This window comes from Staurois parvus, unplaced genomic scaffold, assembly GCF_062004578.1.
Source record: "Staurois parvus isolate SC_StPar_1 unplaced genomic scaffold, SC_StPar_1.0 ptg000174l, whole genome shotgun sequence".
NCBI lineage: Eukaryota > Metazoa > Chordata > Amphibia > Anura > Ranidae > Staurois > Staurois parvus.
This window is the reverse complement of record NW_028317970.1, coordinates 2695712-2722069: the sequence shown is the minus strand read 5'-3', so window position 1 is coordinate 2722069 and position 26358 is coordinate 2695712. Positions and strand designations below refer to the sequence as shown.

The 26358-nt window shown below is 46.8% G+C and overlaps 1 protein-coding gene across 1 annotated transcript in view; it reads right to left on the bottom strand.

The window, feature by feature from the left end:
• Positions 1-398: 398 nt before the first annotated feature.
• LOC149462518 (uncharacterized) overlaps positions 399-26358 on the bottom strand; it is a 38579-nt gene continuing 12619 nt past the window's right edge. Inside the window, exon 2 of the mRNA XM_089676846.1 lies at positions 399-3368. Within this exon, the coding sequence (XP_089532972.1) occupies positions 1860-3368 (1509 nt within the window). The 3' untranslated portion in view covers positions 399-1859. The remainder of the gene's footprint in view (positions 3369-26358) is intronic.

Below are 26358 nucleotides of genomic sequence, written 5' to 3'. Positions count from 1 at the left end.
CTCAACCCTAACCATTAATCAGCAGCCATCTTTGGGTTTGATCATCAGTTCTCTAAAAGATTACCTGATACTTGGAGGGTAATTACATATTTTCTGTTGATTTTACTTGCTTAGACTAGTAAGTCAATTGCCACATTCCTTTGTGTAACCTAATAACTCTCCCCATGATAACATCACTTCAAGTTAAGTCATTTATAAAAATGTTCCTGTTCTTAGGCCATACTGGTGGACAATTCTGCAGCTTATTCCTTCTGCAGGAGACAGATTATTGTCCATTTTCATTGGTTATGTTGTTTACAGGGAGACTGATTATTGAATTTAATTCACTCTATTTTAGAGCTTTTACAGAAACATCTTAGTGTCAGTGTAAATCACAATCTGACTATTGTTTATGGTGTTTCTAAGTGACTTATACAAATAAATATAAATTTTCATACTCTGCAGTCTATACTTATAGAGATCTTTGCGTTCTTAAAGAATTTTTCAGAATAATTAAGTCAGTTAAATTATTTTTGTAAAACATTTTTTGTATTGGAGACACTGTGATTTGATTGATTTGGCTGACTAAATCAATTGTTCGGGTGTTCCCTGACCATTTGGACACTAGATGGTGCTAATTGCTAGGATACTTAGCGTCATCTAAAGGCCAATTGAGGTATTTTTGGTTAAAATCAATGGATGGTTTAATTCTGTGGTTTTATGTAATTTATGTCTTCAATGTCTACTGTACTTGAAAATGTATGAGTATGATCTCAGGTATTTGTATGAAACCACCCCTGACACAGTAAACTAAGGGGTCTATGTGAAAAATATGTTGGGGGAGTGTGGCAAGCATGTGTCCAGCCCTGACAAATTCTGGCCGTATTTTAATAAAGTCAGTGACTTCCTATAATCATCAGCTCCCTCTAGTGGCCATAATTATGTATTACTTCCAAAATACCTCAATCAGGAAAAACAGTTCAATACCACATTATGGCCACTAGATAGAGCCAATGATCATAGGAAATCCCTGTATGAAAAGATCAACATGGGACATGGCTGAATGAATGCTGGTCATATATTAGGTCATCTATTAGAGTGGTATCTATTGGGCCAATCCCTTTTACAAACCACACATAATATCGCCCTTCAAAGTGAAAACAGAAACGATTTGCACAAAATCAAAGAGTAGAAATATTTTCCGGTGGATCCCCTCTACCCAGACCCCATATGTAGACATAGAACAACAAGCTGTGTTCCCTCTCGTGCCGCACTCCTCCAACCACCCAAACCCACACAGAAGCAAAGGGAAATAATGAGGGGAAAGTTCCCCCCTAGTTTGGGGCAGAGTTCTCCTTCCCTCCTGTTGGGGGATGGGAGAAGGATGGACTGAAGACAGAGAGACGCTTCGGGGTCACCACTGTTCTGTAGAGCCTTGAAATGAAGGACATCAACTTCAGAAGTTCTTGTTGTCTGTGTAAAGTTCCCCGATAACGAGATCTGGGCTCTCCCGGCTTCTAGCTCTGTAACCCGCTATATCATTATCAGGAAACGCAACTCCGACACCCAAGAAGGGCTGAAGTTGTGTCCTTCATTTCCAGGATCTACTGACCACTCTGCACCCCGACATTTACTGCACTTCATCCATGTCTTTGGGGGCCTCTCATCTCCTTATGAACTGTTTCTTCCATGATGAAGATCAGCCATGGAGTATATCTGAGGTGTATATCAGGGTGTGCTTCTTCCCCACATGAGAGCTGGGATGTCCAGCAACATTCATCTAGAAGACATTTCCCACACTCAAGGCACTAATACACCTCCAGGGTTGTGTGGGACCCCTGGTGTATGGGAAGACAGGACTTCAGTGAGGAACATTTCTCTCATTTAGGAGAGGAATACGGCTTCTCCCCCATGTGGCATCTCTGATGTGCAAAAAGATGGGATTTCTGTGAAAAACATTTCCTGCACTCAGGACAGGAAAATGGCTTCTCCCCTGTGTGAGATCTCTGATGTGTGTAAAGATTGGACTTGTCTGAAAAACATTTCCCGCACTCAGGACAGGAATACGGCTTCTCCCCTGTGTGAGATCTCTGGTGTGTGTAAAGATGGGACTTCCGTGAAAAACATTTCCGGCACTCGGGACAGGAATACGGTTTATCCCCCGTGTGAGATCTCTGATGTGTGTAAAGAACGGACTTCAGTGAAAAACATTTCCCGCACTCAGGACAGGAATACGGCTTCTCTCCCGTGTGAGATCTCTGATGTGTGTAAAGATTGGACTTCTGTGAAAAATATTTCCCACACTCAGGACAGGAATATGGCTTCTCCCCCGTGTGAGATCTCTGATGTGTGTAAAGAGTGGACTTCTCTGAAAAACATTTCCCGCACTCAGGACAGGAATACGGCTTCTCCCCAGTGTGAGATCTCTGATGTCTGTAAAGATTGGACTTTTGAGGAAAATATTTCCCACAGTCAGGACAGGAAAATGTCTTCTCCCCCGTGTGACATCTTCGATGTGTGTAAAGATTTGACTTATTAGAAAAACATTTCCCGCACTCAGGACAGGAATACGGCTTTTCCCCTGTGTGAGATCTCTGATGTGTGTAAAGAGTGGACTTCTTTGAAAAACATTTCCCGCACTCAGGACAGGAATACGGCTTTTCCCCTGTGTGAGACCTCTGATGTATGGAAAGATGGGACTTGCATGAAAAACATTTCCCGCACTCAGGACAGGAATACGGCTTTTCCCCCGTGTGAGATCTCTGATGTGTGTAAAGATTGGACTTCTGTGAAAAACATTTCCCGCACTCAGGACAGGAATACGGCTTCTCCCCCGTGTGAGATCTCTGATGTGTGTAAAGACTGGACTTCTCTGAAAAACATTGACCACACTCAGGACAGGAATACGGCTTCTCCCCTGTGTGAGATCTCTGATGTCTGTAAAGATTGGACTTTTGAGGAAAACATTTCCCACACTCAGGACAGGAATATGGCTTCTCCCCTGTGTGACATCTCTGATGTGTGTAAAGATTGGTCTCCTTTGAAAAACATTTCCTGCACTCAGGACAGGAATACAGCTTTTCCCCTGTGTGAGACCTCTGATGTATGGAAAGATGGGACTTGCATGAAAAACATTTCCCGCACTCAGGACAGGAAAACAGCTTCTCCCCTGTGTGAGATCTTTTATGCACATTAAGATGGTATTTATAATGGAAACCTTTCCCGCACTCAGTACAGGAGAAGCTCTTCCCTGTTGGAAGGCCAGCCTGGTCCCACACAGTCTGAGGTTCCTCAGGATACGAGGAATCCGATGGTCCATCTACACTGGGTGGTGCCGGATGGACATTGGAGGGAGCCGGGTTTTCTCCTGGACTATACTGTGTGATGTCCTCATCTTCTACTTTCCAGTCTGGAGACAAAGTGAGACAATCCTCGGAGGTTTTCCTCATCTCCCGGCCATGGACTAAAATACAAAAAGACAAAGAGGATTACTAGACAGGAGCTGATTGGTTCCCCCAAACCAGGACTCCGCCCTCAGCAGGCAGGATGGGGAACACAGCTCAGGAAAGTGACCAGGGGATTACAGGCTGATATCACCCAGTCCCCGCCCTACTCTGGACCAATCAGTGAGCAGTATGGGTGGAGGAATGGATTTAGTGTTCATGACCCACCTGTGCTGATCTCTGTAGGAGTGTCCTTCTCTATAAATGTCCCCGTTATTCCATCCTCCTCCATAGACTGCTGATCATCCCTCACATACACCTCTTCTTCTTCTGCTTTCACCTCAAATTCTATATCGATTGGATCTCCACTCTAAATCAAGGAAATTAGAGAAAATATCATCTGCAAAATGTAAGGTCACATAAAAAATCCATATATTGTCAGAAGTCCATGCTCTCCGCCCCACCAACCTTGTAATGGGGAGGGATGGTGTGACCTTCCTGTGTGGAATCCCGGGAATACAGAGGATGGGGACATCGCTCTGGTGGGTTCCTGGTATTAGGTGGCTCCATCATATCCTTGTGTCCTTCTGAAAACTCCTCCATCACTCCATACTCCTCATCCTCCTCTTTATACTCTTCTTTAACATCAATATTATCATCCCCGAGGATTCCACTCTGAAAGATATAATAAAACATTCATTGTAACAAACATGCTGTGTATAAATCACAACTACCAATAATTGTCATCATCTACCTGATGATGGGGAGGGATGGTGTGACCTTCCTGTGTGGAATCCCAGGAATACAGAGGACGGGGACATCTCTCTGGTGGGTTCCCATGACTGGATCCATCTGTAGGAAACACACACACTGACTGAATCCATTGTTTCTATGTGTTTATCAGATGATGGGGGATCTAGGTGGATCCTCCGTACTGCTCTCTCCTTTACAATAAAGTCTCCTCTTACCCGGTGATGTGAGGGGCGGCTGATTGTCCATCATGACGTCCTTGTAGAGATCCTTGTGTCCTTCTAAATACTCCCACTCCTCCATGGAGAAATAGACAGTGACACCCTGACACCTTATAGGAACCTGACACACACAATGATACAGTCACCATCCAGACACATCCCTTGTCTGTTACTGGAGAATGTCCCAGAATTCCCGGCACCGCTCACCTCTCCTGTCAGCAGCTCAGTGATCTCTCTGGTGACTTCTAGAATCTTCTTCTTCTTTCTCTCTTCTATCAGGGAGGGAGGTGGAGGCAATGTGATGTCATATGATCTCCAGACTTCCCAGGAGGAAAACTCTACATCTGAACACAAATAGTCACATCAAATGATATTCCCAGAATCCTCCTCACCTCTCCATTCAGGTCTCCATTTTATTAAAGCCCCACTTCAGGCTGAGATATAATTCCCCCCCACAGGACCCCCACACTACGCAGGGTATAGGCTTGTTGCAGCATTCTGATGTCATTACATACAACGCAGGACCAACAGTCCCACTTTACATGTGAGGATACCAAGGGCCCCCACAACCTAAGAGCATCAGAAAAAAGTCAGATGGAGGGACATTAGGAGGAGGAGCTGTGAGGTCAGTGTGATGTCATAGGATTCTCTGACTCTGGGTGGAGGGACATCGGGAGGAGGAGCTGTGAGGTCAGTGTGATGTCATAGGATTCTCTGACTCTGGATGGAGGGACATTAGGAGGAGGAGCTGTGAGGTCAGTGTGATGTCATAGGATTCTCTGACTCTGGATGGAGATACATTGGGGGGAGGAGCTGTGAGGTCAGTGTGATGTCATAGGACATATAGACTCTGGATGGAGGGACATTTGTATGAGGAGATTTCAGGGGTCCTCTATATGAGGCTCCCATGCAAACCAAATCCTTGTTCCTGGGTGCGTCCTACTTCTCCTAAACTGAAGAGTGAACTTTGACCTTTACCATCCAGAAATCTGTCCGGAATCTGTGGAAGTAAGCTGTCATGTGATCAGGTGACGTGCGGAGGAACGGAGTGTAAATAGCAGACAATTGTCTCCAGAGCCCCTAATGGTGGGGATGGATTTGGCGGCGTGCTGGTGCCAAGTTTCCTCCCCCCAGGGTCACTGCAGGTGTGGAGAAAAGCTGTGTAAGAGGATATGGAGGAGAGATGAGGAGGAGATCCAGGAATCAGGAGAAAGGTCAGGGCAAGCAACAGACGAGCGCATCCAAGAGACCAAGCCGGGGTCACTACACAGAAAATCAATCCAAGGAAACAACAGGCAGGACGAGGAATAGCAAGAAGGAGCTGAGAGACAAATGAGAATATTGCTCAGCCAATGGGAGATGATCTCAGCATGACTTCCATCATGAAGGAGATGAGGGGGAGGGGAGGAAGTCACTGAAGGTGACCATAGATCCATGGAAATTCAGCTGGTTCAGCAGGGATCGCTCACATTTCCATCCATGTGTGGCCACTGCCGGATAAAAGCCACTCCCCCAGCAGCTGCAGCCAATAGCTTCAGTGCTGATCTGTGTATTCTGAGAGCGGAGGAGTCCCCCCATTGTCAGAATACAAGAGTGCAGAGGGGAGGATTCCCCCATCCACCTCCAATGTGTGGATGGGGGAATCACTTCAGTTTTTATGGTCATCCCGCTGGCTGAACGATAAAACTGAACCATGTAGGCCAGGAAAATGATGGACATGACTATGGAGGAAGATGACGCACATGACGGGGGGTTACTGGGTGTAAATAGGAAATAACATCTTTTTACCTCCTCTGCTGCCACTTCCAACAATGTCTCTTCTTCTTTGTGCCACATGGAACTTCCTGTCTTTATTCCAGGTCACTTCCTTCCTGTAGCTAACCTCACTTCCAGTCTGTACCTGACATCACTTCCTGTCTGTCTTCCATAGAGACTTCCTGTCTGGGTAGAAGTGAGATCCCCACCTTGTGGAGCTCAGAGGAACTGCAGCCCCGAGAAGTGTCTGGTAGTGTGACCCCGGCCTTGTGCTGGGTGTGTATGGACTGTAGATCCTTAAAGAGGGGTCACCTCCACTCCCACCAAGGGGGACAGAAATATATGACTGCTCGGGGGAGGGATTTTGGCTCCTCTGATTTTGCAGTAAATGTGATTGCATTAGTCCCGTTGATTTTCGTATTTCCATGTAATAAAAGGTGTCACATGATGTTGGGTTCCCCTTTCTCTCCTCCCTGAGTGTGTATTTAGAGGCGGAGCTCCTGCTGGAATGGTGGTTGGAGGCGGAGTCTAGGAGGGAGACTGACAGAACCCGCAGCAGACTTGCAGGAGTGAGCGAGGAGGATCCGGTTCCTTTACCATCGGAGATGAGGAGAGTGTGAAGGATGTTTCTGACTCTGGGAGCTGAAAAGCTGGGAGTCCTATTGGTGTGGTGAGGGGGAAGCACTACTAGGGGGCGCCTTCACCATCCCGTATACAAGAGGTGGAAGAAGGTGGGGCTACACTACAGCTGGCACAGTTTGGAGGGCGGAGCACTTTCACACCTTATCAACTTTTCACTGATTGGTGGATTTTTGGAGTAAAATAAGTGGATTGAAGTAGATGCAAAGTGGAAGCGGTGGACTTGCAGAGAACACTATACTGAGCACACAATATTGTCTGTCTCCATGGATTTGCACAGGATTTGAGATGATTTCCTATAGCAGCAAATCTGATGAGATGAATGAAGTGGGTGTAAAGTGGAAGCAGTGGATCTGCAGGGAGCAGCATCTTGAGTACAAAGCACTTTATGTTGTGGATGGATTTGCACACGGTTCAGTTTCCTTCATTTATTGATAAACCCCATAAGACCAATGAAGTGGGTGTAAAGTGGAAGCAGTGGATGTGCAGAGAATAGGATTTGGAGCCCCGAGCTCTTTATCTCTGAATGTCTCCACATATTTGTAGTGTATTTGTGATGATTTCTGTGCACACACAATAGGACAGCGCTGTGACACATAATGCTCTTCTAGATGACAGGGAATCCTTCCCTTTGTTACAGCAGCAGTCCGCTAGAAGGTTTTTGTAGGTTTGGAGTTGTTACACATAGCGCGGGTTTTATCCATTTATAGTGATGACATCATTGCCCAAATCTGGGGGTCACCAGCCATTTCCACCCTTTACTCCCAGCTGGGGGGCTTTGTATCCATATACCAGATGTTCTACAGGACTAAATCTGCAATCAATGTTACTGCAAAATCAAAGGGGCCAAAACCCCTCCCCCGAGCAGTCATATATTTCTGTCCCCCTTGGTGGGAGTGGAGGTGACCCCTCTATAAGGATCTACAGTCCATACACACCCAGCACAAGGCCGGTGTCAGGGTCCGCCGTGGCGTCTCTTCCGGTGCATGCGCAGTCTCGGCGGCTCGCGCCGGGATACGGGCACTAGGTCCCGGCCGGCCGCGGCTGAGGGAGACTCGCGCATGCGCACTAGGCGCCGCAAGTACACGCTGGGCGGCCAATGACAGCACAGGGCGCGGTATTTAAAGATGCCCTGCGCTGTCACAAATCACCGCAAGGTCTGATCCTGTTACCTGAGTTCCTGTACCCCTGTGAGTGTGTTATTTTGACCTGGATTGCCCTGACTACACTGTCTTCTCCTGCTTTTGACCCGGATTGCTCTGCCTACATTGCCTTCTCCTGTCCTGACCCCCAGCTTGTTTGACCTCTCTGCGGACTGACCTTTCCTATACTGACCCTGCGTGTGACCTGACTATTCTTTGCCTGCTGATTCTGTACCTCGCTGCCCCACGGTGACAACTGGCTTGTTTGACTACGATCCATCCATCCATCCCGCCTGGGCCTGCCGGTCTCTTCACATCAGGCTCTCCTCCTGTATCCATCCCCGAAGGTTCCCTCTGCCACGGGTGGGATTGCTCGGAGGTCGTGACCATGTCCTGGTCTGCTTCAAGTCTATCCCCACCATCAGGGGCCCTGGTGAACACGCAGACCGGGACTTAGGCTCCGCGCTCTGGGTATTCCAGTCCGGTGGACTGCCAGAGGCACCACCTGGCGGATCCATAACAGAACATTGCGGCCATGACAGAGCCAGGAAGAGGACCGGCCTCCCTAGAGGATATTTGCTTGCACCTAGCAGCGCTAACCCAGGCCGTCCAGACATTACACGACCACTACAACCATCTAGAGAATCGTATGGAGACGCTAGTCACACCTGCACCCCCTGCCCAGGGTCCAGCTACCGTGGCACCTTCTGGGGAGTCGCCAGTTACCCCAGCTTCTGGAGCAGTAGCCGCACCACCTACTCCCGAACCCCGCGTTCCCCTGCCGGAACGTTTCCATGGGGCCTCCCGGAATGCGTGCATCCTATTTTTTGACCTACAGCCCCACACATTCACCACCGAGACCATCAAGGTGGGATTTATAGTCTCTCTACTTCAGGATGAGCCCCAGGATTGGGCTCATCGTCTGAGGGAGAATCACGACCCCCATCTCGAATCCGTGACAGAATTCTTTTACGCCATGGCCATCTTATGTGACGATCCGCAGCGAGTTGCTACCGCAGAGACAGCCCTGTACTTACTGCAGCAAGGCCGTCGGGCAGCCGAGGAGTATGCGTCCGACTTCAGACGTTGGATGGGGGATACAAGATGGAACGATGCGGCGTTATGCCACCAATTCCGCATCGGGCTGTCTGAGGCCTTAAAAGACGAGTTAGCACAGGTAGGCCTTCCTGACTCTTTAGAGAAACTGATTGAGTTGGCCATCCAGATTGACCGCAGGCTGAGAGAACGCCGGTTTGAGAGGAGAAGCCAGGGTCAAAGGGCAGCATGGACTCCACCAAGGGGAGCAGCTCCAGCCCAGTGGAGCGGTACTCGGAGCTCGGAACCTGGGAACATCTCGGAACCCATGCAACTGGGACTGGCCCGGCCGTCACTATCGGCCAAAGAACGCCCGAGGAGACGGGCACAGAACCTATGTCTTTATTGTGGAGAAGCTGGTCATCTGGTGCGCTCCTGTCCTGCAAAAATTAGTAAGTCCACTTCCAGTTTTTTTTCTTTATCAGCAGAGAGGGTTAATCAGTCTAGTTACCTGGCTATACCGGTCTCTTTACAGCTCCCCGGAAGAACTGTGTCGGTGACAGCAATCATTGATTCGGGAGCCTGTAGTTGCTTTGTGGATCTCACTTTTGCCCATCAGCAAAAGATCCCTCTACAGACCAAAGAAATGGGGCTTAACATCTTCCTGGCAGACGGGTCCAGCATTAAATCAGGCGTGGTAGATCAAGAGACACCACCTATTTACACCACAGTAGCTGACCATCACCGAGAATTTCTCCGTCTCCAATCATCCTGGGGCTCCCTTGGTTGAGGGCCCATAACCCCCGGATTGATTGGGAGAAGGGAATAGTTCAGTTTCGGTCCCCATACTGTCAGAAACATTGCCATGTTTTAGGGCCTGTGGCCCCCAACTTCTATGTATGGATGGAGATACAGATCTGACTCAGACTATTCCCCCGACCTACCACGACTTCCTGGACGTGTTTAGCAAACGAGGGGCAGACATTCTCCCACCACACCGATCTTATGACTGTCCTAAAGACCTTCTACCCGGGTCCGAAATTTTGTTTGGCCGTATTTTTCCATTGTCTGAACTTGAGTCAGGAGTATTAAGGGAATATATTGATGAAAATCTCCAGAAGGGGTTTATTCGCCCTTCCACGTCCCCAGCTGGGGCCGGGTTATTCTTTGTAGAAAAGAAAGAAAAGTTGTTGCGGCCCTGCATTGATTACCGTGATCTGAATAGGATCACGATAAAGGATCGCTATCCGTTACCCCTGGTTCCTGAACTCCTCCAGAGATTAAAATCCGCGGGGGTTTTTACTAAGTTAGATTTGCGGGGAGCCTACAATCTGGTTCGTATCAGGGAAGGTGACAAATGGAAAACGTCTTTTCGTACGTGATTCGGTCACTTCGAATATTTGGTTATGCCTTTCAGGCTCTGCAATTTATTAATGATGTCTTTCGTGATTTCCTTGATGTTTTCGTGGTCGTCTATTTGGACGACATCTTAATTTTCTCCTCCTCACTCGAGGTTCATCGGGATCATGTGGTGAGGGTGTTGGAACGCTTACACCAACATGGGCTGTATGCGAAGGCTGACAAATGCTCTTTCGAACAGCATAGTATCACATTCCTGGGACTGGTCATCTCTCCCGCGGGGGTCGCAATGGACCCTCAGAAAGTCACGGCAATTTTAGATTGGCCGATACCCGCAGATAAGAAGGGCGTACAGCGTTTTATCGGGTTTTCGAACTTCTACAGAAAATTTATCAGAAACTTCTCTGGTCTGGTCTCCCCAATCACGCAATTGACTAAACAGGGGACCCGCTTTAAGTGGACTCCTTATGCACAAGCTGCCTTTGAGACTCTCAAAAGACTATTCACCTCCGCTCCTATTCTCAGCCACCCTGATTCATCTCTACCATATGTCTTGGAAGTGGATGCCTCCGAAAACGCGGTAGGAGCGGTTCTGTCCCAAAGGAAAGGTACCAAGGAGCTCCTGCATCCTGTACCGTTCTTTTCTAGGAAACTGACACCTGCAGAATGAAATTACGACATTGGAGATCGGGAGCTCCAGGCTATAAAGACCGCTCTAGAAGAATGGAGGTATCTGCTAGAAGGAGCCACACACCCAATCCTAATATTTACCGACCACAAGAACCTCGAGTACTTGAGAACAGCAAGACGACTAAGACCTCGCCAGGCGAGATGGGCACTCTTCTTTTCCCGATTTTCTTTTCATATCACTTACCGACCTGGCTCTAAGAAACACGAAACCAGACGCCGTGTCTCGCATGTTTGAAGACCCCGAAGACACGCCAAAACCAGACACAATATTACCCTCTGGGAATTTTCTCGTTCTTCAGACGGAGTTGCGCTCCAAGCTTCTTGACGCATCCGTGGGGATGCCAGCTCTGCCTGAGATGTCCCTCCAGAGCCACGAGGGTTTGTTTTGGAAGGAAGGATGGATAGTAGTACCAGAAGGAATCCGAACTCTGGTCCTGGGCCACTGCCATGACCATCCGATGGCAGGCCATTTCGGAATAACAAAAACTCTGGAGCTACTGCAGCGCTCGTTTTAGTGGCCAAACATGATCAAAGACTGTGAGCTCTACGTCCAGACTTGTGCTACCTGCCAAAGAAATAAACCTTCCAGAAACAAGGCTTGGGGATTGTTGCGCCCTTTGCCAATACCAAATTGGGCCTGGCAAATGATTGCCATGGACTTTATTGTCGACCTCCCACCATCTCAAGGCTACACAGCAATATTCGTGATCGTGGATCGCTTTTCTAAGATGGCCCACTTCGTACCTCTAAAGAATACACCATCAGCACCAGAAACTGCACAGATCTTCATCAAAGAAGTGGTGAGGTTACATGGGGTTCCCGAAGATATTGTGTCTGATCGTGGGGTTCAGTTCACGTCAAGATTTTGGAAGGCTTTGTGTGAGGCATTGGGAATCAAATTGTCACTCTCGTCCGCTTACCATCCCCAGACAAATGGGCAGACGGAAAGGACCAACCAAACATTGGAGCAGTACCTAAGATGTTACACATCCTACCTACAGGACGACTGACTGATGCTGTTACCGTCAGCGGAATTCGCGTATAACAACTCGAACCACTCAGCTACGGGGCAATCCCCGTTTTTTGCTAATTACGGATTTCATCCTACATTTCTTCCCGATCTAATGCCCAAAAGTACGGTACCTGCGTCTCAAAGTACTTTGAATTTTTTTCTGTCAATACACAAGGCACTTCAGGAGGCCATTGCAAAAGCCCAGGAAGATAACAAAAGGGCTTTTGATAAGAAGAGAAGGGGGGAGCTGTTGCTACAACCTGGGGATCAGGTTTGGCTGGCAACAACCAACTTGAAGATGCTGTGCCCATCAAGGCAATTGGGACCGAAGTTTATTGGCCCGTTTCGGATTAAGCGAGTAATCAACAAGGTGGCTTATGAACTCGAGCTTCCGGAAACCTTCAAGATTCACCCGGTGTTCCATGTGTCACTTCTGAAGCCAGCCAGACCAGATCCCTTTCCGGATCAAGAATCCAGACCTCCAGAGGCAGTCACCATTGGCAAGCAAGAAGAGTTCGAAGTAGAAGCAATCCTCAATTGCCGAAAGAGGGGGTGGCCAGACGCAGTTTCTGATCAAATGGAAAGGTTATGGTCCTGAGGAAAACTCATGGGAACCTGTTCAAAATATTCATGCTCCCAGGCTCATCCGAGAGTTTTTTTGTGACCACCCACGGTGGAGAGATCAGAGGGTACCCTAAAGGGGGGGCAATGTCAGGGTCCGCCGCGGCATCTCGTCCGGCGCATGCGCAGTCTCGGTGGCTCGCGCCGGGATACGGGCACTAGGTCCCGGCCAGCCGTGGCTGAGGGAGACTCGAGCATGCGCAGTAGGCGCCGCAAGTACACGCTGGGCGGCCAATGACAGCACAGGGCGCGGTATTTAAAGATGCCCTGCGCTGTCACAAATCGCCGCAAGGTCTGATCCTGTTACCTGAGATCCTGTACCCCTGTGAGTGTGTTATTTTGACCTGGATTGCCCTGACTACGCTGCCTTCTCCTGCTTTTGACCCGGATTGCTATGACTACGTTGCCTTCTCCTGTCCTGACCCCCGGCTTGTTTGACCTCTCTGCGGACTGACCTTTCCTATACTGACCCTTCATGTGACCTGACTATTCTTTGCCTGCCGATTCTGTACCTCGCTGCCCCACGGTGACAACTGGCTAGTTTGACTATGATCCGTCCATCCTACCTGTGCCTGCCGGTCTCCTCACATCTGGCTCTCCTCCTGTATCCATCCCCGGAGGTTCCCTCTGCCACGGGTGGGATTGCTCGAAGGTCGTGACCTGGTCCTGGTCTGCTTCAGGTCCATCCCCACCATCAGGGGCCCTGGTGAACACGCAGACCAGGACTTAGACTCCACGATCTGGGTATTCCTGTCCAGTGGGCTGCAAGAGGCACCACCTGGCGGATCCATAACAGCAGGGGTCACACTACCAGATGCTTCTCAGGGCTGCAGTTCCTCTGAGCTCCACAAGGTGGGGATCTCACTTCTACCCAGACAGGAAATCTCTATGGAAGATAGGAAGTGATGTCAGGAAAAGACAGGAAATCTCTATGGAAGATAGGATGTGATGTCAGGAAAAGACAGGAAGTGATGTCAGGTACAGACAGGAAGTGATGTCAGGTACAGACAGGAGTTCCAGGGGAAACATGAGTAAGGAGCAAGCAGAGAGGAGACATTGTTAGATCTGGCGGCAGAGGAGGTAATACGTAGATGAACCCCTTCAGGGGGAGGAGTTGATGATAATATATTTGCTCCCAAAGCTGGCCTACATGGTTCAGTTTTATCGTTCAGCCAGCGGGATGACCATAAAAACTGAAGCGATTCCCCCATCCACACATTGGAGGTGGATGGGGGAATCCTCCCCGCTGCACTCTTGTATTCTGACAATGGGGGGACTCCTCCGCTCTCAGAATACACGGATCAGCACTGAAGCTATTGGCTGCAGCCACTGGGGGAGTGGCTTTTATCCGGCAGTGACCACACATGGATGGAAATGTGAGCGATCCCTGCTGAACCAGCTGAATTTCCATGGATCTATGGTCACCTTCAGTGACTTCCTCCCCTCCCCCTCATCTCCTTCATGATGGAAGTCATGCTGAGATCATCTCCCATTGGCTGAGCAATATTCTCATTTGTCTCTCAGCTCCTTCTTGCTATTCCTCGTCCTGCCTGTTGTTTCCTTGGATTGATTTTCTGTGTAGTGACCCCGGCTTGGTCTCTTGGATGCGCTCGTCTGTTGCTTGCCCTGACCTTTCTCCTGATTCCTGGATCTCCTCCTCATCTCTCCTCCATATCCTCTTACACAGCTTTTCTCCACACCTGCAGTGACCCTGGGGGGAGGAAACTTGGCACCAGCACGCCGCCAAATCCATCCCCACCATTAGGGGCTCTGGAGACAATTGTCTGCTATTTACACTCCGTTCCTCCGCACGTCACCTGATCACATGACAGCTTACTTCCACAGATTCCGGACAGATTTCTGGATGGTAAAGGTCAAAGTTCACTCTTCAGTTTAGGAGAGGTAGGACACACCCAGGAACAAGGATTTGGTTTGTATGGAAGCCGCATATAGAGGACCCCTCAAATCTCCCCATCCAAATGTCCCTCCATCCAGAGTCTATATGTCCTATGACATCACACCGACCTCACAGCTCCTCCTCCCAATGTCCCTCCATCCAGAGTCAGAGAATCCTATGACATCACAATGACCTCACGGCTACTCCTCCCAATGTCCCTCCATCCAGAGTCAGAGAATCCTATGACATAACACTGATCTCACAGCTCCTCCTCCCAATGTCCCTCCATCCAGAGTCAGAGAATCCTATGACATCACACTGACATCACAGCTCCTCTTCCCAATGTCCCTCCATCCGGAGTCAGAGAATCCTATGACATCACACTGACCTCACAGCTCCTCCACCCAAAGTCCCTCCATCCGGAGTCAGAGAATCCTATGACATCACACTGACCTCATAGCTCCTCCTTCCAATGTCCCTCCATCCAGAGTCAGAGAATCCTATGACATCACACTGACCTCACAGCTCCTCCTCCCAATGTCCCTCCATCTGACTTTTTCCCTGATCCTCTTAGGATGTGGGGTTCCCTTGGTATTCTCACATGTAAAGTGGGACTGTTGGTCCTGCGTTGTATGTAATGACATCAGAATTGCTTACTCCAAGCCTATACCCTGCGTAGTGTGGGGGTCCTGTGGGGGGGAATTATATCTCAGCCTGAAGTGGGGCTTTAATAAAATGGAGACCTGAATGGAGAGGTGAGGAGGATTCTGGGAATATCATTTGATGTGACTCTTTGTGTTCAGATGTAGAGTTTTCCTCCTGTGAAGTCTGGAGATCATATGACATCACATTGCCTCCACCTCCCTCCCTGATAGAAGAGAGAAAGAAGAAGAAGATTCTAGAAGTCACCAGAGAGATCACTGAGCTGCTGACAGGAGAGGTGAGCGGTGCCGGGAATTCTGGGACATTCTCCAGTAACAGACAAGGGATGTGTCTGGATGGTGACTGTATCATTGTGTGTGTCAGGTTCCTATAAGGTGTCAGGGTGTCACTGTCTATTTCTCCATGGAGGAGTGGGAGTATTTAGAAGGACACAAGGATCTCTACAAGGACGTCATGATGGACAATCAGCCGCCCCTCACATCACCGGGTAAGAGGAGACTTTATTGTAAAGGAGAGAGCAGTACGGAGGATCCACCTAGATCCCCCATCATCTGATAAACACATAGAAACAATGGATTCAGTCAGTGTGTGTGTTTCCTACAGATGGATCCAGTCATGGGAACCCACCAGAGAGATGTCCCCGTCCTCTGTATTCCCGGGATTCCACACAGGAAGGTCACACCATCCCTCACCATCATCAGGTAGATGAGGAACAATCACTGATAGTATCATTAGGATCTGTACATTATCTGCATTGTTACCATTGATGGCATTTTTATTATATATTCAGAGTGGAAACCTGAGAGATCCTAAAGCTGAGGTTAAAGAAGAGATAAAAGAGGAGGAGGATGAGGATGGGGGGATGGAGGAGTCAGAGCTTCTTAAAGAACACAAAGATCTGTACCAGGACACCATGGTGGAGTCATCCAGCTACAGGAACCCACCAGAGAGATGTCCCCGTCCTCTGTATTCCCGGGATTCCACACAGGAAGGTCACACCATCCCTCATTGTTGCAAGGTTGGTGGGATGGAGAATCTAGAACATGGACTTGTAGAGACAATGTGTGGAGTTCTTTTATGTGACCTTACATTTTACAGATGATATTTTCTCTTATTTCCTTGATTTAGAGTGGAGATCCAATCGATATAGAATTTGAGGTGAAAGCAGAAGAAGAAGAGGCGTATGTGAGGGATGATCAGCAGTCTATGTAGGAGGATGGAATAACGGGGACATTTATAGAGGAGGACACTCCTACAGAGATCAGCACAGGTGGGTCATGAACACTAAATCCATTCCTCCACCCATACTGCTCACTGATTGGTCCAGAGTAGGGCGGGGACTGGGTGATATCAGCCTGTAATCCCCTGGTCACTTTCCTGAGCTGTGTTCCCCGTCCTGTATTCCTGGATTTCTCTCGGATAATCTTCCTTCTCTGTGCTGCAGACACAATTTATGTATCTAGACTGGATTTATGGAGATTCTGGGGTTCAGCTGGCAGCAAAATGTTGATTTTTCCTATAAGCATTGCATAATGTAGGCACCCAGGACATGTGACTGGGGTCTCCTGCCTTGTGCCTGACTCTTCCAGGGGACCTTCTCTGTTATCTGCTGGCTGTGCCGGGTGGAGGGATATGTCTGTAGTGTCTCAGACCCAAGTCACTGAGTGCAGTCTCAGGAGATGGGAGACAAGCAACCCTTTAAGGACCTTTAATTACTGCATAACAATATTATCAGCCCTGACCATTAGATTATATAATTTATATTGTACATTACATACTCCTGACCCCTGCACTATATACTCTATGTTGTACATTACATACTCCTGACCCCTGCACTATATACTCTCTGTTGTACATTACATACCCCTGACCCCTGCACTATATACTCTATGTTGTACATTACATACTCCTGACCCCTGCACTATATACTCTGTTTTGTACATTACATACTCCTGACCCCTGCACTATATACTCTGTGTTGTACATTACATACCCCTGACCCCTGCACTATATACTCTGTTGTACATTACATACTCCTGACCCCTGCACTATATACTCTATGTTGTACATTACATACTCCTGACCCCTGCACTATATACTCTATGTTGTACATTACATACTCGTGACCCCTGCACTATATACTCTGTTTTGTACATTACATACCCCTGACCCCTGCACCATATACTCTGTTTTGTACATTACATCCTCCTGACCCCTGCACTATATACTCTGTTTTGTACATTACATACTCCTGACCCCTGCACTATATACTCTATGTTGTACATTACATACTCCTGACCCCTGCACTATATACTCTGTTGTACATTACATACTCCTGACCCCTGCACTATATACTCTATGTTGTACATTACATACTCCTGACCCCTGCACTATATACTCTATGTTGTACATTACATACTCCTGACCCCTGCACTATATACTCTACAGTGGATATACACCCCTGTTAAAATGTCAGGTTTCTGTGATGTAAAAAATTAGACAAGGATAAATAATTTCAGAACTTTTCCACCTTTTAATGCATGCTATAAACAACTGAATTGAAAAACAAACTGATATCTTTTAGGGGGGAAGAAAACAAAAAATACTAAAATAATGTGGTTGCATAAGTGTGCACACCCTCTTATTACTGGGGATGTAGCTGTGTTCAGAATGAAGCAATCACACTCACAATCATGTTAAATAGGAGTCAGTACACACCCGCCATCATTTAAAGTGCCTCTGATGAAACACAAATAAAGTTCAGCTGTTCTAGTCGGTCTTTCCTGACATTTTCTTAGTCGCATCCTTCAGCAAAAGCCACGGTATGCAGGGAGCTTCCAAAGCATCACAGGGATCTCATTGTTAAAAGGTATCAGTCAGGAGAAGGGTACAAAAGAATTCCCAAGGCATTAGATATACCATTATTATTATTATACAGTATTTATATAGCGGCAGAAGGTTTGCCTCGCACTGTACATTATAGTGGGGGATGGTACATGAGACAGGACAGTAACAAAACAGAACACGAGGGGTTCAAGGGCCCTGCTCTTTGGAGCTTACAATCTAGGAGACCATGGAACACAGTGAAGACAGTCATCATCAAGTGGAGAAAATATGGTGCAACAGTGACATCACCAACAGTGACCTCGCCAACAGTGACATCACCAACAGTGACCTCGCCAACAGTGACCTCGCCAACAGTGACATTGCCAACAGTGACATCGCCAACAGTGACCTCGCCAACAGTGACATCGCCAAGAACTGCATGTCCCTCCAAAATGGATGAAAAGATGAGAAGAACACTGGTCTGGGAGGCGGCCAAGAGGCCTACAGCAACATGAAAGGAGCTGCAGGAATATGTGGCAAGTCCTGGCTGTGTGGTCCATGTGACAACAATCTCCGTGTTCTTCATATGTCTGGACTATGGGGTAGAGTGGAAGACAGAAGCCTTTTCTTTGGAAGAAAACCATCCAAGCCCGGCTACATTCTACAAAAACACATCTGAAGTCTCCCAGAAGCATGTGGGGAAATGTGTTCTGGTCTGATGACACCAAGGTTGATCTTTTTGGCCATAATTCCAAAAGATATGTTTGGCACAAAAACAACACTGCACACCACCAGAAGAACAGAATACCCACTGTGAAGCATGGTGGTGGCAGCATCATGCTTTGGGGCTGTTTTTCTTCAGCTGGAAATGGGGCCTTAGTCAAGGTAGAGGGAATTATGAACAGGTCCAAATACCAGTCAATATCGGCACAAAACCTTCCGGCTTCTGCTAGAAAGCTGAACAAAGAGGAGCTTCACCTTTCAGCATGACAACCACCCAAAGCAGCCATCCAAATCCACAAAGGAATGGCTTCACCAGAAGAAGATGGAAGATTTGGAATGTCTCAGCCAGAGCCCAGACCTGAATCCGATAGACAATCTGTGGGGTGATCTGAAGAGGGCTGTGCGCAGGAGATGACACACAATCTGACAGATTTGGAGTGTTTCTGCAAGGAAGAGCGGGCAAATACAGTTGTGTCCAAAATTATTCAACCCCCAATGCTGTAAAGGGGTTTAGGGACTATAGTGTACATTTGGAATTGTATTCAGAATCAAATCCTACAAGGACGTTGTAACTACCCAAATGCAACTAAAATGACATCAATTGTTTATGTAATACAGTAGTAAATGGTTCTTATGTGGTTTCTTCATTGCCACAATTATTCAACCCCTTAAAGACTACCACTCTGAAGAACAGAGGTTCATACAGGTGCTTTCCATCAGGTATTGAAAACACCTGTGGATGTCACCGAGCAGCAATCAAGCATAATAAGCACCAATTAGGCAGCTTTAAAATGACTGTGATACTCAGCTCCTTCTAGACATTTACTGGTGTGGTTACAAACATGGTGAAGGCAAGAGAATGGTCCAGGAAGACAAGAGAAGAGGTGATTTCTCTTCACAGGAAGGGCAATGGCTATAAGAAGATTGCAAAGATGTTAAACATACCAAGAGACACCTTAGGAAGCATCATTCGCAAATTCAAGGCAAAGGGCACTGTTGAAACGCTACCTGGTCGTGGCAGAAAGAAGATGCTGACTTCGACTGCTGTGCGCTACCTGAAGCGTAGAGTGGAGAGAAGTCCCCGTGTGACTGCTGAGGAACTGAGAAAAGATTTGTCAGATGTGGGTACAGAAGTTTCAGCCCAGACAATAAGACGCACACTGCGTAATGAAGGCCTCCGTGCCAGAACTCCCAGGCGTACCCCCTTGCTGTCTCCAAAGAATAAGAAGAGTCGACTGCAGTATGCCAAAAGCCATGTGGACAAACCACAAAAGTTGTGGGATAGTGTTCTGTGGACTGATGAAACAAAATTAGAACTGTTTGGGCCCATGGATCAACGCTATGTTTGGAGGAGGAAGAACAAGGCCTATGATGAAAAGAACACCTTGCCTACTGTGAAGCATGGTGGAGGGTCAATCATGCTTTGGGGCTGTTTTGCTTCTGCAGGTACAGGGAAGCTTCAGCGTGTGCAAGGTACCATGAATTCTCTTCAGTACCAGGAGATATTGGATGGAAACGTGATGCAGTCCGTCACACACCTGAGGCTTGGGAGACGTTGGACCTTTCAACAGGACAATGATCCCAAGCATACCTCCAAGTCCACTAGAGCATGGTTGCAGAGGAAAGGCTGGAACATTTTGGAGTGGCCATCGCAGTCACCAGACTTAAATCCGATTGAGAACCTCTGGTGGGACTTAAAGAAAGCAGTTGCAGTGCGCAAGCCTAAGAATGTGACTGAACTGGAGGCCTTTGCCCATGAAGAATGGGCGAAGATACCCGTAGATCGCTGCAAGACACTTGTGTCAAGCTATGCTTCACGTTTAAAAGCTGTTATAACTGTAAAAGGATGCTGTACTAAGTACTAAGATTGAATGTCACTTGGGGGTTGAATAAAACTGATAATGCTGTGAGCACAGAAAAGACATTTGTGGTTATTTCATTATAACTGTTATGTTATATTTGTCTGACCTACAAGTGCCTCTTTAATGTAAATGTAAGCAAGATGACTGAATGATCAAAAGCAATGTCAAACTGGCCAAAACACTCAATTTCAGTGGGGGTTGAATAATTTTGGACACAACTGTATTGCCAAGTCAGGATGTGCCGTGCTGATAGACTCCTCCCCAAATAGACTGAGTGCTGGAATCACATCAAAAGGGGCTTCAACAAAGGATTAGTGTAAGGGTGTGCTCACTTATGCAACCAGATTAATTTCATTTTTTATTCTTAATTCCCCCTAAACGATTTCAGTTTGTTCAACTGAGTTGTACAGTTTATAGGTCACATTAAAGGTGGAAAAAGTTCTGAAATTATTTATCTTTATCTAATTTTTTTTACATCACAGAAACCCGACATTTTCACAGGAGTGTGCAGATGTTTTATATCCACTGTATGTTGTACATTACATACTCCTGACCCCTGCACTATATACTCCATGTTGTACATTACATACTCCTGACCCCTGCCTTATATACTATATGTTGTACATTCCATGTTCCTGACCCCTGCATTATATACTCTATGTTGTACATTCCATAGTCCTGACCCCTGCACTATATACTCTATGTTGTACATTCCATAGTCCTGACCCCAGCACTATATACTCTATGTTGTACATTCCATAGTCCTGACCCCTGCACTATATACTCTATGTTGTACATTACATCCTCCTGACCCCTGCACTATATACTCTGTTGTACATTACATACTCCTGACCCCTGCACTATATACTCTGTTGTACATTACATACTCCTGACCCCTGCACTATATACTATATGTTGTACATTCCATACTCCTGACCTCTGCACTATATACTCTGTGTTGTACATTACATGCTCCTGACCCCTGCACTATATACTCTATGTTGTACATTACATACTCCTGACCCCTGCACTATATACTCTATGTTGTACATTACATACTCCTGACCCCTGCACTATATACTCTATGTTGTACATTACATACTCCTGACCCCTGCACTATATACTCTATGTTGTACATTACATACTCCTGACCCCTGCACTATATACTCTTTGTTGAACATTCCATAGTCCTGACCCCTGCACTATATACTCTATGTTGTACATTACATACTCCTGACCCCTGCACTATATACTCTGTTGTACATTACATACTCCTGACCCGTGCACTATATACTCTGTTGTACATTACATACTCCTGACCTCTGTACTATATACTCTATGTTGTACATTACATACTCCTGACCCCTGCACTATATACTCTATGTTGTACCTTACATACTCCTGACCCCTGCACTATATACTCTGTTGTACATTACATACTCCTGACCCCTGCACTATATACTCTATGTTGTACATTACATACTCCTGACCCCTGCACTATATACTCCATGTTGTACATTACATACTCCTGACCCCTGCACTATATACTCTATGTTGTACATTACATACTCCTGACCCCTGCACTATATACTCCATGTTGTACATTACATACTCCTGACCCCTGCACTATATACTCTATATTGTACATTACATACTCCTGACCCCTGCACTATATACTCTATGTTGTACATTACATACTCCTGACCCCTGCACTATATACTCTATGTTGTACCTTACATACTCCTGACCCCTGCACTATATACTCTATGTTGTACCTTACATACTCCTGACCCCTGCACTATATACTCTATATTGTACATTACATACTCCTGACCCCTGCACTATATACTCTATGTTGTACATTACATACTCCTGACCCCTGCACTATATACTCTATGTTGTACATTACATACTCCTGACCCCTGCACTATATACTCCATGTTGTACATTACATACTCCTGACCCCTGCACTATATACTCTATATTGTACATTACATACTCCTGACCCCTGCACTATATACTCTATGTTGTACATTCCATACTCCTGACCCCTGCACTATATACTCTATATTGTACATTACATACTCCTGACCCCTGCACTATATACTCTATGTTGTACATTACATACTCCTGACCCCTGCACTATATACTCTATGTTGTACATTACATCCTCCTGACCCCTGCACTATATACTCTATGTTGTACATTACATCCTCCTGACCCCTGCACTATATACTCTATGTTGTACATTACATCCTCCTGACCCCTGCACTATATACTCTATGTTGTACATTACATCCTCCTGACCCCTGCACTATATACTCTATGTTGTACATTACATACTCCTGACCCCTGCACTATATACTCTATGTTGTACATTACATACTCCTGACCCCTGCACTATATACTCTATGTTGTACATTACATACTCCTGACCCCTGCACTATATACTCTATGTTGTACATTACATACTCCTGACCCCTGCACTATATACTCTATGTTGTACATTACATACTCCTGACCCCTGCACTATATACTCTATATTGTACATTCCATACTCCTGACTTCTGCTCTCCCCCCTCCCCCCACTGCTATATATACACATAATATGGATTCTCTTTTGTTCCCCCCATTTCCTCCCAGCTGGACATTTTATATCGGATGATGTGATTGGAGCACAGACTTTTACATGGTGATAATAATGTGATAACATCCTCCAACTTTGGACCCTTAAACAGAAAGTGATAATGAGGGAGGAGTCAATACCCCAATGATGGTGGTCTTCAGGATCAGTCCAGTCTTCATCTTGGTTGTTCTCCCCCCATCCTCACTCTCTGACCTCTGGTGGGGCTCAGCCCCGCTGTTCTTCATGACTAAATCATGGAGTAAATAGGGAAGTGCAGTACTTCTTGTGTTGGGAAGATGGTGATGAGTGATAGAGGGGGTGGGGACCCTCGTCCTATAATCCCCTCATCACTGTCCCTCCTATAAAAGACAGTTCTGGTTGTTTCCTCACTCTCTGACTAAGGTCCATGAATAAAGAAATGACCTGGTAGGAGATCAGAGGAGCCATTTCCTAGTTCCCTTGAGGGTGGAATTGTGAGCTCCTCAGAGACCAAGCTGCCTGATGTGGGCGGAGTCCTGGTTTGGGGGAACCAATCAGCTCCTGTCTAGTAATCCTCTTTGTCTTTGTATTTTAGTCCATGGCCGGGAGATGAGGAAAACCTCCGAGGATTGTCTCACTTTGTCTCCAGACTGGAAAGTAGAAGATGAGGACATCACACAGTATAGTCCAGGAGAAAACCCGGCTCCCTCCAATGTCCATCCGGCACCACCCAGTGTAGATGGACCATCGGATTCTTCGTATCCTGAGGAACCTCAGACTGTGCGGGACCGGGCCGGCCTTCCAACAGGGAAGAGGTTCTCCTGTACTGAGTGCGGGAAAGGTTTCCATTATAAATCACATCTTAATGTGCATGAAAGATCTCACACGGGAGAGAAGCCATATTTCTGTTCTGAGTGCGGGAAATGTTTTTTAGATAAGTCCAGTCTGTCCAAACATCAAACATCTCACACGGGGGAGAAGCCGTATTCCTGTCCTGAGCGTGGGAAATGTTTTTCAAGGAAGTTCAGTCTTCACATACATCAGAGATCTCACACGGGGGAGAAGCCGTATTCCTGTACTGAGTGTGGGAAATGTTATTCAAGTAAGCCCAGTCTTAACACACATCAGAGATCTCACACAGGTGAGAAGCCACATTCCTGTCCTGAGTGTGGGAAATGTTTTTCAGACAAGTCCAGTCTTCATAAACATCGGAGATCTCACACGGGGGAGAAGCCACATTCCTGTCCTGAGTGTGGGAAATGTTTTTCAGACAAGTCCAGTCTTCATAAACATCGGAGATCTCACACGGGGGAGAAGCCGTATTCCTGTCCTGAGTGTGGGAAATGTTTTTCAGACAAGTCCAGTCTTCATAAACATCAGAGATCTCACACGGGGGAGAAGCCGTATTCCTGTCCTGAGTGTGGGAAATGTTTTACACAGAAGTCCTATCTTTACAATCATCAGAGATTTCACATGGGGGAGAAGCCGTATTCATGTTTTGAGTGTGGGAAATGTTTTTCAAGGAAGTGCAATCTTTACATGCATCAGAAATCTCACGCAGGGGAGAAGCCAAATTCCTGTCCTGAGTGCGGGAAATGTTTTTCAGATACAGCCAAACTTCATTTACATCAGCGATCACACACGGGGGAGAAGCCATTTTTCTGTCCTGAGTGCGGGAAATGTTTTTCAAAAAAGTACAATCTTCATATACATCAGAGAACTCACACGGGGGAGAAGCCGTATTCCTGTCCTGAGTGCCGGAAATGTTTTTCAGATACGTCCAGTCTTCATAGACACAAGAGATCACACATGAGGGAGAAGCCGTATTCCTGTCCTGAGTGCGGGAAATGTTTTTCACAGAAGACTGATCTTCACAGACATCAGAGATTTCACACAGGGGAGAAGCTGTATTCCTGTCCAGAGTGCGAGAAATGTTTTTTATGCAAGGTCTTGCTTCACACACATCAGAGATCTCACACGGGGGAGAAGCCGTATTCCTGTTCTGAATGCGGGAAATGTTTTTCACAGACGTCCAATCTTTACAGACATCAGAGATCTCACACGGGAGAGAAGCCGTATTCCTGTCCTGAATGCGGGAAATGTTTTTCACAGAAGTCCAATCTTTACCAACATCAGAGATCTCACATGCGGGAGAAGCCACTTTCCTGTCCTGAGTGAGGGAAATGTTCCTCACTGAAGTCCTGTCTTCCTGTACATCATGGATTCCACACAACCCTGGAGGTGTATTAGTGTAGGAAATGTCTTCTAGATGAATGTTGATGGACATCCCAGCTCTCATGTGGAGAAGAAGCACACCCTGATATACACCTCAGATATACTCCATGGCTGATCTTCATCATGGAAGAAACAGTTCATAAGGAGATGAGAGGCCCCCAAAGACATGGATGAAGTGTGGGACCGGGTTGGTCATTGATGGCAGGAGAAGAATAACAATGGAGTGCTGGCCTAGAGCACTGGGCTGACTTTTCATTGGGGTGCAGCCTACAGTGAAGGAAATGTGTATTTGCTCCCCTCTGATGTTGAATGTTCGCCCCTCACACAGAAATGATCGGTCTAACAATGGAATGTTCGGTGTAACACTGAGAGACAGAATACAACAACAAATTCAGCAGAAATGCGTCTAACAAATGATGACTGATTTGCATGTTCATGAGGGAAAGAAGGATTTGATCCCCTATCATTCAGCAGGATTTCTGGCTCCCAGGTGTCTTTCATACAGGTAACAAGCTGAGATTAGAAGCAGTCTCTTAAAGGGAGTGCTGCTAATCTCATTGTGTTACCTGTATAAAAGACACCTGTCCACAGGAGCAATCAAACCATCAGATTCCAAACTCTCCACCATGGCAAAGACCAAAGAGCTGTCCAGGGATGTCAGGGACAAGATGGTAGACCTACACAAGGCTGGACTGGGCTACCAAACTATGGCCAAGCAGCCTGGTGAGAAGGTGACAACAGTTGGTGCAATCATTCACAAATGGAAGAAACACAAAACAAGTGTCAGTCTCCCTAGGTCTGGTGCACCATGCAAGATCTCACCTCGTGGAGTGTCAATGATCATGAGAACAGTGAGGAATCATCCCAGAACTACACGTGACGATCTTGTCAATGATCTCCA